General features: G+C 60.3%; 2 protein-coding genes across 2 annotated transcripts; both read right to left on the reverse strand.

Moving 5' to 3' along the window:
- Window positions 1-1,432: 1,432 nt before the first annotated feature.
- Window positions 1,433-2,595, reverse strand: LOC123369160 (tapasin-like). Its single transcript, XM_045014520.1, has 2 exons — window positions 2,337-2,595; window positions 1,433-1,853 (listed from the first exon to the last, which is right to left on the reverse strand). Exons 1-2 carry the CDS (start codon window positions 2,593-2,595, stop codon window positions 1,462-1,464), a joined length of 651 nt encoding a protein of 216 aa, XP_044870455.1. The 3' UTR covers window positions 1,433-1,461.
- Window positions 2,596-4,297: 1,702 nt separating this feature from the next.
- On the reverse strand, window positions 4,298-14,438 carry LOC123368490 (tapasin-related protein-like). The gene is made up of 6 exons (XM_045013328.1): window positions 14,319-14,438; window positions 12,967-13,293; window positions 6,283-6,582; window positions 5,692-5,796; window positions 4,712-4,971; window positions 4,298-4,554 (listed from the first exon to the last, which is right to left on the reverse strand). Exons 1-6 carry the CDS (start codon window positions 14,398-14,400, stop codon window positions 4,387-4,389), a joined length of 1,242 nt encoding a protein of 413 aa, XP_044869263.1. The 5' UTR covers window positions 14,401-14,438; the 3' UTR covers window positions 4,298-4,386.
- Window positions 14,439-14,765: the final 327 nt, after the last annotated feature.

Consider the following 14,765-nt stretch of genomic DNA (forward strand, 5'->3'; position numbering starts at 1 on the left):
GTGGGGGTGTATCGGCAGGGAGGTGAGTGTCCCGTTTGCAGTGTGTCCGTATCTGGCCAGGCACGCCCACACAGCAGCCGGGAGGGGTCGGTCCCAGCGGGGACAGACAGACGCGCTGGGGCCTAAAAATAGCCGTGTGGCTGCAGGAGCTCGAGCCAGTCACCGGAGAACGGTCCTGCCTGGCCCCTGGGGGCGCACTCGGTGCTAGCCTGGCCCCCCCACCTGTGCTGCTGTGGCCACACGGCTATTGTCAGGCAGTAGCTGGAGCAGACTGAGTGCGTGTCTGTCGACCCGGGCTGGGCATGGCGCTTCCCAGCAGCTGGGCACAACCCTGCCAGGCCCCAGGAGCTCCCCAGTGCAGTGCCGAGTCTGTCACCGTCCCTGGACACGTGTTGTGGGAGCGTCAGGGGACGGCTCAGAGCTGCCCCAGAACTTGGCGCTTCCTGGCTTTGTAGGGTTCATCCTGGGGTGGGGTGGGATAGGGGTGGGGGTGGGGGGGGAATCCTGTGTAACCAGCCTTCCTATCTCTCAAACAGATTGTAGGGTTGTTTAAGGACTTTTCTGTGCCTAACGCAGTCACCGAAGGGGGGAAGGGGTGGGTCAGAAGTGGTGCTGTGTGGGCATATGGAAGGTGCGGGAGATGCTGGAGGCAGACAGTGGGGGAGGCTGATGGTGCTGGGGGGGGGGTCAGTGTGTCGGTCTTTACCCCCTAACTCCACCCAGTGGTGCCGGCCTTGTGCCGGTGAGGGGAGCCCATCCAGTGCTGTCTCTGGTCCCTACGCCTGCCACAGCCCTCGGAGCAGACGAGCCCCCAGCACCGGAGCTGGGAGGGAGCATCTCTGCCCCAGGCCCCCCAGCTGCTGCTGCTCTCCAGGCATGAGCTGGGGCTCATGGCACAGATGTCGCCTCACAATTTCCTCCCCAGTTTTCCAGCCAAGGAGCACCGGGGGGCCCTCTTCTGTGAGGGCAGCCTGGCTACTGCTGTATGGAAGCCATGGGAGAGGGCAGCCATCTTTGGTAGGGGCAGCCTCATTTTCATGTGGTCGGCCATCTTTCCTGAGGGCAGCCGGTAGATTCAGTGCCATTGGAACAACAGGGGACACCAGCCATCTTTACTGTGGGCGGCCTAGACAATTCCTGCTTTGCCCTCAGACCCTGGGCTGTGAGTCTGGGGAGGACACACTGTTCCTCCTGCGAAATCATGAGGGGGAGTCCCTGCCTTAAGTGGGAAACTGAGCCCAGTTTAAACAGAGGGGCTGCTGCACCCGCCCACCAATTCTCTGCAGACCTGACACCCTCTTTCCCCAGCGCTGGGGGAACCTGCAAGCAGCCAATGGTCGATCCAGGAACCGCCCCACGCGCTGGGAACCGGCCGGAGGAGGCTCAGCCCAAAGCGACGCTTTGTCTGGACGCTCCAAGAGCCTGAGAGCAGAGACCTCCTCAGCCACAACCACCCCAGCGTCAGCGCGGCGCTGCCCGGCCCCGCTCGCTCGTACCTCGCAGCTCCAGCGGCCCAGTGGATTTTCCTTCAGGCTCCTGCAGGGTTTCATGTTCCACAGAACACCGGTACTCTGCCCCGTCGTCCTCGGGCAGCACGGGGGTGAAGTGGAGCTGGGACATCACGAAGTAGGATTTCCTGTCTGGCGCGGCTGTGGGGTCTGGGGTGACAATCTCGTGGGTGTCCGGCTTGTCTAAGCACCTGAACTCCGACTCTCCCCTTCCCCGTCGGTACCAGGTCACTCTCAGCTCCTTGGGGTAGAACCTGGATATGTGGCAGCTCAGTGTGACCCGCTCCCCGGGGGCCAGGACCTGCGGCCGGGAGATCTCGCGAAGAACTGGAGCTTGTGGTGGCTCTAGAACGTGTGGAAATTGCACATCATAGCAACAGCACCTGAGGTCTGACACACGCCCCCCGTCACCATCTGGTCTGACCTGGCCCCGTGTCCTGACCAGCCTCTGCCAGGCCTTCCCCTCACCCAGCGAGAGCTCCCCTGAGCGACCCCTGTGACACCCACAGCCTCAGGGGTGCTGCGGTTATCCAGGAGAGGGTCAGGAGTCAGTGTGGGGCCACAACTGCCCTCACGGTGGGGGTCAGTTGAGCTCACAACCCCTCTGCCTGCAGGCGTTACACAAACCCACTTCCCTGCACACGGAAACAAGCCAGACTGCTCCAGTCACCAGCGAGCTCAGATGTGTCACCAGATGGTCAGAGGAGCCCAGGGCCACGTTCCCCAGCACTCAGCACCAACATACCGAGCTCTCCTGGGAATCTCGCCACTTACTCTGGTGCCTAAATGGGAGCTGAGCTCTTTGGAAAAGGGGCCTTGGAAACTGACCTGCCACGTGCAGCTCCCCAGTGCGTCTCTCCAGGGGGATCTCTAGGGTGACGTGTCCCACCCGGCAGATGAACTTGGCCCCCTGGTCTCTCTGCACCGAGGGGGTGAAGCTGAGTCTCGTCTCCTGCTGGAAGCTTTTCCCGTCCTGTGTGCCGGGAGCTCCGGGGTCAATTCTGTACTCGGCAGAGTTTTCTAGAGGAACCAGGGTGTCTCCCTTGACCTGTTCCTCACATAGAGAGATTATAGTTGATCTCGGCATCCTGAGCCAGGTCACACTCAGCGCCCCGGGGAAATGTCCCGTCATGCAGCAGCTCAGGGTGATTTCCTTCCCCGCTGTCACTGACTCGGGTTTGGAGATTTCTGACACGGCTGGGGCTGAGGAATGAAACATCCAGAGACAGTTACAGGCCCCGTAAGGGGGAGACGGGGCCTGGTGGGAGCTGATCCCCCCTCACTTCAGACAGGAGAGATCTGACCCTTTATTTCCCAGCACCATCTAGTATTGGTGCAGTACCCCCAAGGAAACTGAGGCACACCTCATGTTAGCAGAAGACAGTAAAACTCGTAAAACTCCCATGCAACATTACCAGGTTAATGCTCCCTATTCTGTCACACCTGGTACCCCATAAAATCACCCCGTGTGTGACACTGTTACTCCCTGACCCATCGGCGTCTCCAGCCGGAAAGGGGGACAAGGAATATTAGCTCTCAAAGCTCCTTCATCCCTCAGGGACCCCGTGGGGGGGGCAGCGACTCCTGCTCATTCCCCGTCCGACCCCAGGGAGCCCCCTCACCTGTGTCCTCGGCTCTGATCTCTCTCTCGATTGGGGGCTCTTGAGGACTTTGCTGAACGGACACTCGGACTCTGAGCCCCAGACGGTTCAGTTCCCGGCTGGGGATTCTCCAGACGCTGGTAGCACTGAACGTGAGATCCGGGTTCTGCCTGTAGTCGGTTGGTTCAGACTTTTCCCAGCTTTTCCCATCACAGCTCCACTGGATCTGGTGAATCCCCCTGGGGTAAAAGTTCTGGATCTGGACGGCAAACGGCACCTGATCCCGGGGCTCCCAGTGCGGTAACACCTGGATCTCAGACACCTGTGGCTGGGCTGTGGGGGACAGCAGGAGCGTCGGTGACAGCAGGGGCTGGGGAGCTGAGGGATTTACCCCACATTGGGATCCCATAGCGGGAAATCTCTGCCCTGGTCACTGTGTAATTCACAATCCTTTGTCCGTTTGTTCCTCCTGCTTCTGACCCCCCTGGGGAACCAGAGACTGGGCAGCGGAGCGGGTGGGGAGCTTAGACCTCTGCTTGTTCCCCTCAAACCTCCATCCCCTCCCATCCAAGCCCCCCATCACCGAGGGGAGACCGGGGACGGACTCCAGCCCAGCAACCTCCCACCCTTCACCCTGGCTCAGCTGGGCAGGGGGGGCAGGTAGAGACCTGAAATCAGAGCAACCCCCCCCCCAGCCCGGCTCCCCCAGCCCTCACCGGCGACGTTCTCAGCGAGCAGAGAGCAGCCCCAGGCCCCCCAGCCCCCGGAGACCCAACGCCTCTCGCCCGGCGTCTCCTGACGCCCTGCAGGCCCAGCAACCCTGCAGGCAGGACGGGATCCCCCCCAGAGGGGGAACTCAGCCCTGGGGACCATAGGCGCCAACTTTCTCCGGCGCCAGTGGGTGCCCGTGCCCCTCCACCTCTTTCCCCGCCCCTGGCCCCACCCCCATTCCAACCCCAGCCCCAAAGTCCCTGCCCTAACTCCGCCCCCTCCCTGCCCTTATTGGATCCCTTCCCCAAATCCCCGCCCCAGCCCCGCCTGTTCCCCCAGTGCGCCGCGTTCCCCATCTCCCCCCCGCAAATCAGCTGTTTCGGGTGCCAGCGCTGGGAGGGAGGGAGGGGGGAGAAGCAGGACGCGGTGGCGCGCTCCCGGCCGAGGCAGAAGCAGAGGTGAACTGGAGCAGGGGGGCAGGGCGAGGCCATGGGGAGCTGCCATTGGGTGCTGAGCACCCACCAATTTTTTTCTGTGGGTGCTCCAGCCCCGGAGCACCCACAGAGTCAGCGCCTATGCTGGGGACACTCACCCCACAGCTGGATCTCCCCAGACTCTCGCTGCTCTCGGATCCCTCTGGACTTGTGGTGGAAGCTGCACCTGACCCGCACCCCGTCGTCCTGCACCGTGGGGGTGAAGCTCAGGGAGGCCGTGAGGCAGGTCCCTGATCTCTCCTGTAAAAAAACAATGAGGAGTCCAGTGGCACCTTAGAGACTAACAGATTGATTTGGGCATGAGCTTTCATGGTAAAACCCCACTTCTTCAGCTGCACGGAGTGAAAAGTACATCTCCGGGGCTAGATGTACCTGCACATGAAGAGAAGGGAGTTACCTTACAAGGGGATCTCTCCTGTGTCGCTCTCCAGCCTGGGGGCTGGGCCTGTAACAGCGGCTGGTGCTCAGACCCCTCCCCGGCCTCGCTGACCCCGTCAGTCCCGATCACCGTCCTGTCCTCCCCGTGTATCCGCTCCCACGTCACAGCCGTGTCCTCGGGGAACTTCCCCTCCATGGCGCAGCTCAGAGTCACCTCTTGTCCCAGGAGACACTGCGCCGGCCCCAGCACCTCGGAGACGGAGTAGGGGGGTCCCCTGCCTGGGGTCAGAGCGACACGCGGGGTCAGTGGGGGGGGGGGTCTGGGAGATGCGTCCGGCTGGAGCTTGGGGCCTGGGATGATTTAGTTGGAGTTGGTCCTGCTTTGAGCAGGGGGTTGGACTAGATACCTCCTGAGGTCCCTTCCAGCCCTGAGATTCTAGGATTCTAGCAGAGGAGGGGCTGGAGGGGTTGTCAGTCTGGGGCTGGCTGGGGACGAGGAGTGAAGTGCAGATGTGGGGGTCTGGCTCACTGCCCCCCAGAATGGACCCGGACGTGTCCCCCCCTTTACACTGTGCCCCCCAGTATCAGGAGGGGCGAGTCGTCTGCAGCCGGGGGCTCAGTCTGTAGAGACACTCACACCCCCAGCCCCACAGCCCCTGGGGTGTCCCTGTCCCCTCCACCCCCCCCGGACTCCCTGCTCCCTCTGGGGCCACGCAGCCCCTCCACCCCACAGCCCCTGACTATGTCCCTGTCCCCTCAGCCCCCCCAGACTCCCTGCTCCCTCTGGGGCCACGCAGCCCCTCCAACCCCACAGCCCCTGGGGTGTCCCTGTCCCCGCAGCCCCCCCAGACTCCCTGCTCCCTCTGGGGCCACGCAGCCCCTCCACCCCACAGCCCCTGGGGTGTCCCTGTCCCCTCAGCCCCCCCGGACTCCCTGCTCCCTCTGGGGCCACACAGCGCCCCACCCCCGCCACTGGCCAATGGCGCCGTCCCCCGTTACCTTCCCGCCTCTTCCTCCAGCAGTAAATGGCTATTGCGGCCGCAGCTCCCCCTGCGACCAGGATCCCCAGGGTCGCCCCGATCGCGGCGCTGGTGTGATCCGCTCCTGCTCCAGGACGGGAAAGGGAGGGAAAGTCAGACCCGGCTCATGGCAGCTCCCCGTGGGGTGCGGTGCCCTCCCCGCGCTGCCCCCACCCGCCAGGGGGTGCAGGACGGAGGCGCAGGGCTGCCTGGGCTCACTGGGCCTGGCCCTTTATGGTACATTTTGTCAGGCAGAATCGCAGCCTTGTTCTGTCCCAGCCTGGGGCCTGCGCAGAGTGTGTGGGGGGGGGGGGGGGAGCTGGGGGTCAGGGGTGCCGGCTGCCCTGGCATTTCTGTTATAAAGCCACAGTCAGACCTGAGCCCTCCTCCGGCCTCCCGCTGCCCCCACTACTGTACTGGGCCCCTTCAGCCCTGGGGGTGCCAGCATCCTACCCCCACCCCCACTATTCCCCCATGTACCAGCATGGGTCTCTGCCGGGGTCCCATGTCAGACGCAGCTGAGTGCCCCCGTCAGCCCATAACATCCAGCCGGGAGCCCAACACCCCTCACCTGTGACAGCCAGGGGGAACTCCTCCCGCAGGGGCTGGGCCAGAGCCGCGTGGCTGACGTGGCAGGAGAAGATGCTGCCGGAGTCGCTCGCGGTGGGGGTGAAGGTGTAAGTCAGGGTGAGGTTAAAGGTCCCGTCCGGGTTCCTCTGGGGGGCAGAGCGGGTGGCGTCGGTCAGAACCCGCCCGTCTCTCAGCCACGTGACAGTGACGTCCTGGGGGTAGAATCCCCACACGTGGCAGGGGAAGGAGCTCGCTGTGTCTGTCCCGGCCGCTCGCCGGGGGACGGAGAGTCGGGGAGCAGCTGGAATGAGAGAGACAAGATAAGATAAGATAATTGGAGATATACCAATCTCCTAGAGCTGGAAGGGACCTTGAAAGGTCATCGAGTCCAGCCCCTGCCTTCACTAGCAGGACCAATTTTTGCCCCAGATCCCTAAGTGGCCTCCTGAAGGATTGAACTCACAACCCTGGGTTTAGCAGGCCAATGCGCAAACCACTGAGCTATTCCTGCTGCATAATTATGGGATACCCCCATGGACAAATCTGAGTGCAAGTTACACAAATATCCCCAATTCAGGACTGTGGGGCACGAAACAGCCTGGGTCACCTGTGAGGTTTTACCCCAGTAGGATGTAGGAAGGCGCGTCAGACATGGTGACTGAGACTAGGGTGACCAGGTGTCCTGATTTTAGAAGGACAGTCCCGATTTTTGTGTCTTTTTCTTATATAGGCTCCCATTCCCCCCCACCCTGGTCCCAATTTTTCACATTTGCCATATGGTCACCCTAACTGAAGGTCCAGAGTACAGAAGGTGTCAGTGCCAGACAGGTCAGGAGGGCGCTGGGTTACGATTTCCTTGGCTCACATCTATTAGGAGCAGGACGAGAGTGGGCAGGAGAACCCGGCACTCAGCTGTGTGAGTGCACCTCATGTACCTGCTGGGCAGCTGGATTCCCCTGAAGGAATTACATCTGGGGGCAGGAGTCATTGATTTTACGTCCAGAAGGGACCATTATGATCATCTCGTCTGACCTCCCACATACACAGAGCTGAGAGCGCCCCTGTCATTCCTGCCGCCAGCCCGGCACGTCTGGCGGAGCTAGAGAGTGTCTGTTAGAAAGACGTCCAGTCAGGAGTCAGAGACTCGGGAGAACCCACCACTTCCCCAGGTGAGTTGTTCCAGCCATTGATTCTCCGCCCTGGGAAAGACGTGCACAGGGACTCTCGTCTCCAAGGAGAAACTGCTGAGCTTGAATTAATGTGCAAACTAGATCCCATTAACTTGGGTTTGAATAGAAACTGGGAGTGGCTGGGTCATTACAATATTGAATCTATTTCCCCATGTTAAGTATCCTCACACCTTCTTGTCAACTGTCTAAAATGGTGTCATCTTGATTATCACTACAAAAATTTTTTTCCTCCTGATGATAATAGCTCATCTTAATTAATTAGCCTCTGAGAGTTGGTGTGGCTACTCCCACCTTTTCATGCTCTCTGTATGTGTATATATTACTTCTCCTCACTATATGTTCCGGTCTATGCATCCGAAGCAGTGGGTTGTAGCCCACGAAAGCTTATGCTCACTCTCAGGTGCCACAAGGGCTCCTCATTGGTTTTGCTCATACAGACTAACGTGGCTGCTACTCTGAAGTCTAGTCTGAATGTGTCTTGCTTCAACTTCCAGCCCCTCGATCCCGTTCTGCCTTTGCCTGCGGGACTTAACAGCCGCCTGCTCTCAGACATCGGGTCCCCAGTCACTCAGGTCCATGTGGCCTGTGATCACCTCCCCTCTGACCCAGCTCCCGGTCTCACCGGTCGGCTGTGCACACAGGATACGGCCAGCGGTCAGTGCCGCCAGGGTGCCCGTGGTGAGACCTCTGTGGGTCTGACGTGCGCAGGGGGGACGCCTGGCCTGAGGAACGCAGGCCTCAGAAACTTGCTTATGGTGATAATTCCTGGGACAGGTACCCGTGTAGCTAACACAGCTCCTGAGTGGTTAACCTGTGCACCCCCCGCCAGCTCCGCTCTGTGCTGACTGGTTCCTGTGTTCACACCCGCCGGGCGCTGTCACCAGTTCTGGGGCGCCCTGTGCTGGGCAGGTCACTCCCCACGGCTCTGCTTGCAGAACAGCTCCGGTGCCTGTGGCCTCGCACCCTGCCTGAAGCGTTTGTTACACACGCCCCTCAGTTCCCAGCCGTCAGGGCCCGGACAGATCCGGGGGGTGTGGAGGGTCCTGCTGACGGTTCTGCCCCTTCCTTTTGAGTCCCTGCTGAGGGCTGTTTGCCTTCTCTGGAGCGTCTTTTGTGCCCACTTGACCTCCCCAAGGATTTGGCCGAGAATCCATCCCCCAGCGTGTCCTGGTGGGACCCTGGTTCCTTTGCCAGAGCTCAGATTCCCACGACGTTCTTCTCACCTGCTGCACTGAGCACCTGACAACAACTGGACACGTCTCTGCGCTTTGAGTTTCTCCCTGTTCTCTCTCCTCTGGTGTCACACTTGGGTCTGCTTCTGGCTCTGTGGTGTCTCCTCTCCCCCCCGTGGTCACAATCTGCCGATTCTCCTCTTGGTTTCCACCCTCCCCGCGCCCTTGGAACCGATTCCTGTGTGTGGTGCGACGTGCAGCGATGCAGCCCGGCTGCCCAAGGACTCTGGTGGCGTCCGTCAGCACCAGGAATCTTTCCCTGCACTCGGGCCAACAACCTGCACGTCGTGCACAGGAAGTGTCGGTCGTCAGGCTGGAAACAGACCATGGCACATCCCTCACATGTCACAACAGCTGTTCCAGCGCTGGCCACCACCGGTTACATAGAACTGGAGCCGGAGAAAGAGCTCGTCCCTCCCCTCCCCCTCCTGCAAACTCCCTCTCTGCCCAACGCGGAGTGAGAATTAAATCCCAGACGGAGGCACAGAATTTCCACAACCCCGTCCCAGGAAGGAGCCTTTGCCTCCCCACAGAGTTTGGCAGGACCTGTCCCGAGAAGGGAACTTTGACACTCCCAGCAGCGGCGCAAAGGCGCCAGCACCAACCTCAGGGCACACGGTTAAAACCCAGCCACAAACCCCACCTGGGCTGTGAGTTCCACACTTACATTTCATCAGCCAGCTGCACCAAGTGCAAACTTCTCCGCACATGAACAGCCTTGAATGGAGTCACAGGCGGTGTCCTGGGATACTCAGGTTCTCCCATCGCTGTAGTTAACCCACCTCCCCTAGAGGTGGTCGCTAGGTCGACCTAGCGCTGTCTCCACCAGGCATTATCTCAGCTTAACTCCGTCACTTGGGGGGTGGGTTTGTCACACCCCGGGTGATGGAGCTGGGTCAGTCTAACGTTTTAGTGTAGCCCAGGCCTCAGTTCCTTCAGTTTGGGGGTTTACCCCCCTCCTGCCCTGTGCTCTGAGCTGCAAACTCCACTGATGTGGGGACTCCACTCGCCTGACGCATCTTCACGGGGCAGGAGCAGAACCACAGGAAGCGTCGTGAGCCCTTTTGTGGATGGTTTCTCAGTCCAGGTATCAGGAGTTTCCAGCTGCGAGATCCAACCCTGCCCTGGCTGGTATCGGGGGGTCTCCTCTTTCGGGGTGGGAGGGGGCGTGACAGTTTCTGAGTAAAAGCAGCTCTTCCACCAATGTCCCTCTCTGGCGATTCCTACAGCCACAGAGGCTCCCACTGCACCCGCTCCAGTGTCACATCACAACACGGGACACAGCGCTTGCAAGTGAGATTCATGCAGGCTGTGAGTTCACACCCCGCACGCCACCACAATAATCTCTGTACAGCCTGGGGAGGCATAGGTGCCGACGTTGTGGGTGCTCCGGGGCTGGAGCACCCGCAGGGAAAAACTGGTGGGTGCTCTGCACCCCCCGGCAGCCAAGCTCCCCGCCCCCCCACCCCAGCTCACCTCCACCCCCGCCTCCTCCCGAGCGCGCCGCGTCCCTGCTTCTCCTCCCAGCTCTTGCCACCACGAAACGGCTGTTTCACGGTGTAACGAGCTGTGGGACGGAGGGGGGGAGCATGGCACACTCGGGAGGAGGCGGGGAAGAGGCAGGGCTGGGGCAGGGATTTGGGAAGGGGGTGGAATGGGGGCACAGGGGTGGGAGGGGGCAGGGCAGGGGTGGACTCGGGGCGGGCTTGGGGCGGTGCGAGCACCCACCGGCTCCAGGAGAAGTTGGCACCTGTGTGGGGAGGGGTCATTTGAAAACTAAGAACTCACTGGTCAGTAACATCCTGGTGAAACGTGTGTAGCAACATGACGTAAGATTCGGGATCCCCCCGAATAATGCTGGCTGCCACGTTCCAGCCCACGTAGCACCGGTTACACAGGCCTGGACAGGCAGGGCTCTAACAAAGGACTGTGAGTTTACCTCCACTTACATGTAAATTGTAAGCAGGGGCCTCAGACAGCGCGAGGGGGAAACCAGAGACAAGGAAAATCTGCAAACAGAGGTGAGAAGAAACAGCGTGCAGCCCCCTCCTCCCCCCCCCCCCCGACACGGCACCTTCTTCACTGTCTGACTTTAACCAGGAGTGACCCTCAGGAAAGTGCATTTCAAAGGGTGACTGAACTATACACGTGAGGGGCACAAACTCTCTTGTTAGAAAATATTCAGGCCTGTCTGCGAAGGCCTAGACTTTAAGAATGTAGGTGTATTCTTATCACTTAGCTAGTTATAGAGATATCAAAGAAAGAATCAAAAATCACTGTCTGTCTGTGTAGTGGCCTTCTCTTACTGTGACAGCCTGAGGCCTGGTTCTTCGGCTAAGCAGCAGAGGCATCCACACATTCCAAACTAGTCCCATTGAAATAAAGTGCTATTGGGCTCTTAGGAATATAATCCTGTCCTGATATTCCTGTCACCTCCAGAGAAAGGGAAGAGCCTAGACGATGTGAAAGGAAACTTAGTCTGATGGCATCCTGTCTGGCAAGAACTCACTGATCAATAGCTGGGGTGTGAAACCCTCATTTCTGTGTTGTTCTATCCCTGCCGTCTCCACGTCCCTATTGTCTGTCTGTATAATCTCTGTCTGTTCTGTGAGTGTTTCTGTCACTGTATAATTAATTTTGTTGGGTGTAAACCAATGAAGGTGGTGGGATATAACTGGTTAAATAACCATGGTGCAATATGTTAGGATTGGTTAGTTACATTTCAGTAAAATGACTGGTTAGGGTATAGCTAAGCAGAACTCAGGTTTTACTATCTAGTCTGCAGTCAATCAGGAAGTGGGGGGCAGGGGGAATGGGAACAGGGACTGGGGATAGGGGAATTGGGATCATGTTTTGCTAAGGGGGGGATGGGAACAGGAACAGGGACACAGGCCAGGCTCTGTGGTGTCAGAGCTGGGAAGGGGGACACTAAGGAAGGAAACTGGAATCAGGCTTGCTGGAAGTTCACCCCAATAAACATCGAATTGTTTGCCCCTTTGGATGTCGGGTGTTGTTGCTCTGTTCATGCGAGAAGGAACAGGGAAGTGAGAGGGGGAAGGAATAAGCCCCCTAACATCTCTCCCTACCCAGCTCGCTCTGTCTGACATAGGCAGACAAAAGAAACAGTCTTTGGACACTGGGGCAGATCCTGGCCTGGGAATTTGGGCAGCTGAGTTACCGGGAGCCTGTGGGGAGAACCTCACCTTGAACCGAGTCTAGTTCGTTACGTTCAGAAAACGTTTTATCTTCATTTCTCCTGTAGCCATTTCTGATTTTAGCGCCTCAGACTTGTGCTCACTTAACATCTCTCTCGCCGTAGTTAAATAAACTTGTTCACTCTTTAGTTAAAACGAATCCAGGGCTGTGAATTGCTGGGGTAATTCCCTGCCCGGCCGCAGACTGTTGTAGTCTGATCCCTGCAGAGGGTAACGGCCTGAGCTGTCTGGACTGCGCAGGAGAGGGCTGGACCGTGCAGAACACGGACTCTTGGGCCGGGAACGTCTGGGACAGGGAGCGCGTTGTCAGTAACCACGTCTGGTGGAAGCCAGAGCGTGGCTGGTGTTTGCTGACAGGCTGCGGGGTCAGGGCTGCCGGCCCAGGGCTGTGGCTACACACAGACACACAGGGTGGGACCTGCAGGCTGTTGGTCTGGCTCTCAGGAGCCCAGGGTAGAAGTTGCAGCAGGAAGCACTGGGAGGCACCCCAGGGTGCAGGGCAGGTGGTGACACAGCTGCTGACCGGTCTGGACTCACGGTCCCAGCAATATTGACCCACAGGTGAGCCAGGCCGATCCCAGCTCCGTCTCTGTCAGTGTTCAGCTGAGACGCGGGGACCCTGGCATGAGCTGGCACCTGCTCTGCCAGCGTCACTGTCCCACCTTCAGGTGGGAGAGCGGCTGTGTGTGAAACCCATCACTGCCTCCTCTGCCCGGGCCAGTGTTCGCATCCTCGCCTGCCCCGTCCACACACCCTGTCACTGGTTTAACTTTCACTGTTTCACTTTCCCTTACACCCGACACTGATCAGCTCACCGTGCACGCTGTACACCGGTCACAGCCGCCAGTAACAGCATCCACTGGGGGGTTGTGTTGGGTTAGTGAACTCAGTTTCAATTCACACCTTTAGTTAAACCAGAGCAATCCAGTGTAGACAAGTCCTCACCCCCCCATCCCCTCCTCCACCTGCTGGATTGTGGGACCAATCCAGTACCAGCCAGCCCTGAGTTCCCAGCCAGGGAACGTCCGAGCTCGTCTCCAGTCCTTACCGAGCACACGGAGGGTCGTCTCTCCCTGCAGCTGCTCCGTACCGTAGCCAACGACACATTTATATGGCCCCTCATCCGACACCGTCACACTGGATAGCAAGAGAGAGGCATCCCCCGTCTTCAACTCCTGCTCTGACAGGCTCCCTCTGATCTGGGATTCAACCCTGCCCTGGTCGTACTGCGCGATCCTCTCCTCAAACAGATACCACTGAACCCGCAGGGCGCTCAGATCGACCGGCCCCCCAACGTCGAACCGACATTTCAGCAGCGCCCCAGAGCCCAGCAGGGCCCGGGAGGAGGGATCTGTGACTAGCTGCAGCCGGGAACCTGCACAGGGAAAGAGAAAATCAGGCTCTGGGGCTCTGTGCAGGGCTGGGCCGTGCGGCGGGGGAGGTCGCTGCCTGGGGATGGACGAGCCAGGGAGGGGAGATGCCGGCTGCGCCCTGGCTCCTCTGGGTGTATCAGTTACTAGACACCCCACCTTCTCCTTCCCAAATCGTCCCACACGGGATCCCTCCGAGCCAGGACAATGCAGCAAAGGGAGGTTTAGCCAATAGCTCTGGGCTTCTTCCCACATTCGCTCCAGCCCTGTTCACACCCCTCGAGCGATCTCTGACTGTGGCCCTGTCGGCAGTAGCCCGGCTCACCCCACTGGGGCACAGAGCTGGGGCAGGGATGGGGCAGAGCCGGGTTAGACGACACAGCGTAATAAACACCTCCCCCCCCCCCCCCGTCCACACGTGCGCTCCCTGCTGGGCTGCGGCACAGGGGGACCCAGCAGAAGGGCTCTAACCCCCCTGCTTCCTTCTGGGCCTGAGCCAGCCCCTCACGGAGCGGTCATGGGGGGGCGGGGGGCTCCTCTGGGGGCAGGTTAGTCCGTGGATGTTCCTGTCCCAATATCGGGGGCCAGCTGCTGTGGGAGGCAGGACCCAGCCGAGAGGGGCGCTGGGATGCTCCGGCCTGGCTGTTCCCAAGCTCCTGTCCCTGGGGCAAGGTCCGGAGGTGACCGGCCGGGTCACTGCTCAGACGTTGTGCCCTGACAGACACCGAGATATTGGGCGGCAGCAGGTCCCCGGTGCCCTGTCTGAGATCTCAGTGTGCCCGTCCCTTCGCTCAGACCCCGACCCCCCTCTCCTGCCCCCGGGATCCCCCGCGGCTCCCCCGGTCCCTCCCCGGCTCCTGTCACACTCTGGGGCATTCACACGGGCTCAGGGCAGACCCTGCGGCTGAGGCCGGGCAGAGCTGGGCAGTGACTGACCCCCCTGTACCCAGGCCCCATCCCCGGGACTTTACTCTGCCGGGGAGCCCTGGGGCGCCCTGCCCTGCCCCAGGACACTGGGGTCTGTACTTACCGGCCACCCCGAGGACGAGGAGGGGGAGGAGGAGACCCCCCAGCCCCATGGTCCCTGCCCTCCGTCCCCACAGAGTCACCATCTCCGGGGCTGGCAGGGCCCCCAGCGAATTCCCTTTCACTTTCCATGGATCATGGGGAGCGGCTGGAACACGGGGCAAAGTGCAGCGATAAGAGTTTACGGTTACTGATCCCGTGACACCCAGACACTCACCGAGCCGGATCAGCCAGGGGAAGGGCCCCGCCCCGCCCCCTGAACCCTCTTCCCACTGGGCTGAGGGTGAATCCCCTGGGGTGGGGGGGGCTGGGTCCCCCCAGGAATTGTGATGGGGCTCAGCTCCCATCCCACCCCGTGCTAACCAGAACAGCCCCCTCCGTCCCTGTCACAGACTCACAGATGGTGCCCACGCGTGGCCTCGTGTGGTCCGGGGGGGGGTGCCCCTTTCAG

The sequence above is a fragment of the Mauremys mutica genome, chromosome 4 (genome assembly GCF_020497125.1).
Source record: "Mauremys mutica isolate MM-2020 ecotype Southern chromosome 4, ASM2049712v1, whole genome shotgun sequence".
NCBI classification, from domain to species: domain Eukaryota; kingdom Metazoa; phylum Chordata; order Testudines; family Geoemydidae; genus Mauremys; species Mauremys mutica.

Bases quoted from the DNA above. Each gene is read 5' to 3' on its own strand.
- LOC123369160 (XM_045014520.1), bottom strand. From the start codon at position 2,595: ATGCCGAGATCAACTATAATCTCTCTATGTGAGGAACAGGTCAAGGGA. The intron at 1,854-2,336 runs GTCAGTTTCCAA...CACACGTTCTAG, and splicing joins TGGGGAGCTGCACGTGGCAG to AGCCACCACAAGCTCCAGTT.
- LOC123368490 (XM_045013328.1), bottom strand. From the start codon at position 14,400: ATGGTGACTCTGTGGGGACGGAGGGCAGGGACCATGGGGCTGGGGGGT. The intron at 5,797-6,282 runs GTGAGGGGTGTT...GTCCTGGAGCAG, and splicing joins GTTCCCCCTGGCTGTCACAG to GAGCGGATCACACCAGCGCC. The intron at 4,555-4,711 runs GTAACTCCCTTC...GTTTTTTTACAG, and splicing joins AGGAGAGATCCCCTTGTAAG to GAGAGATCAGGGACCTGCCT.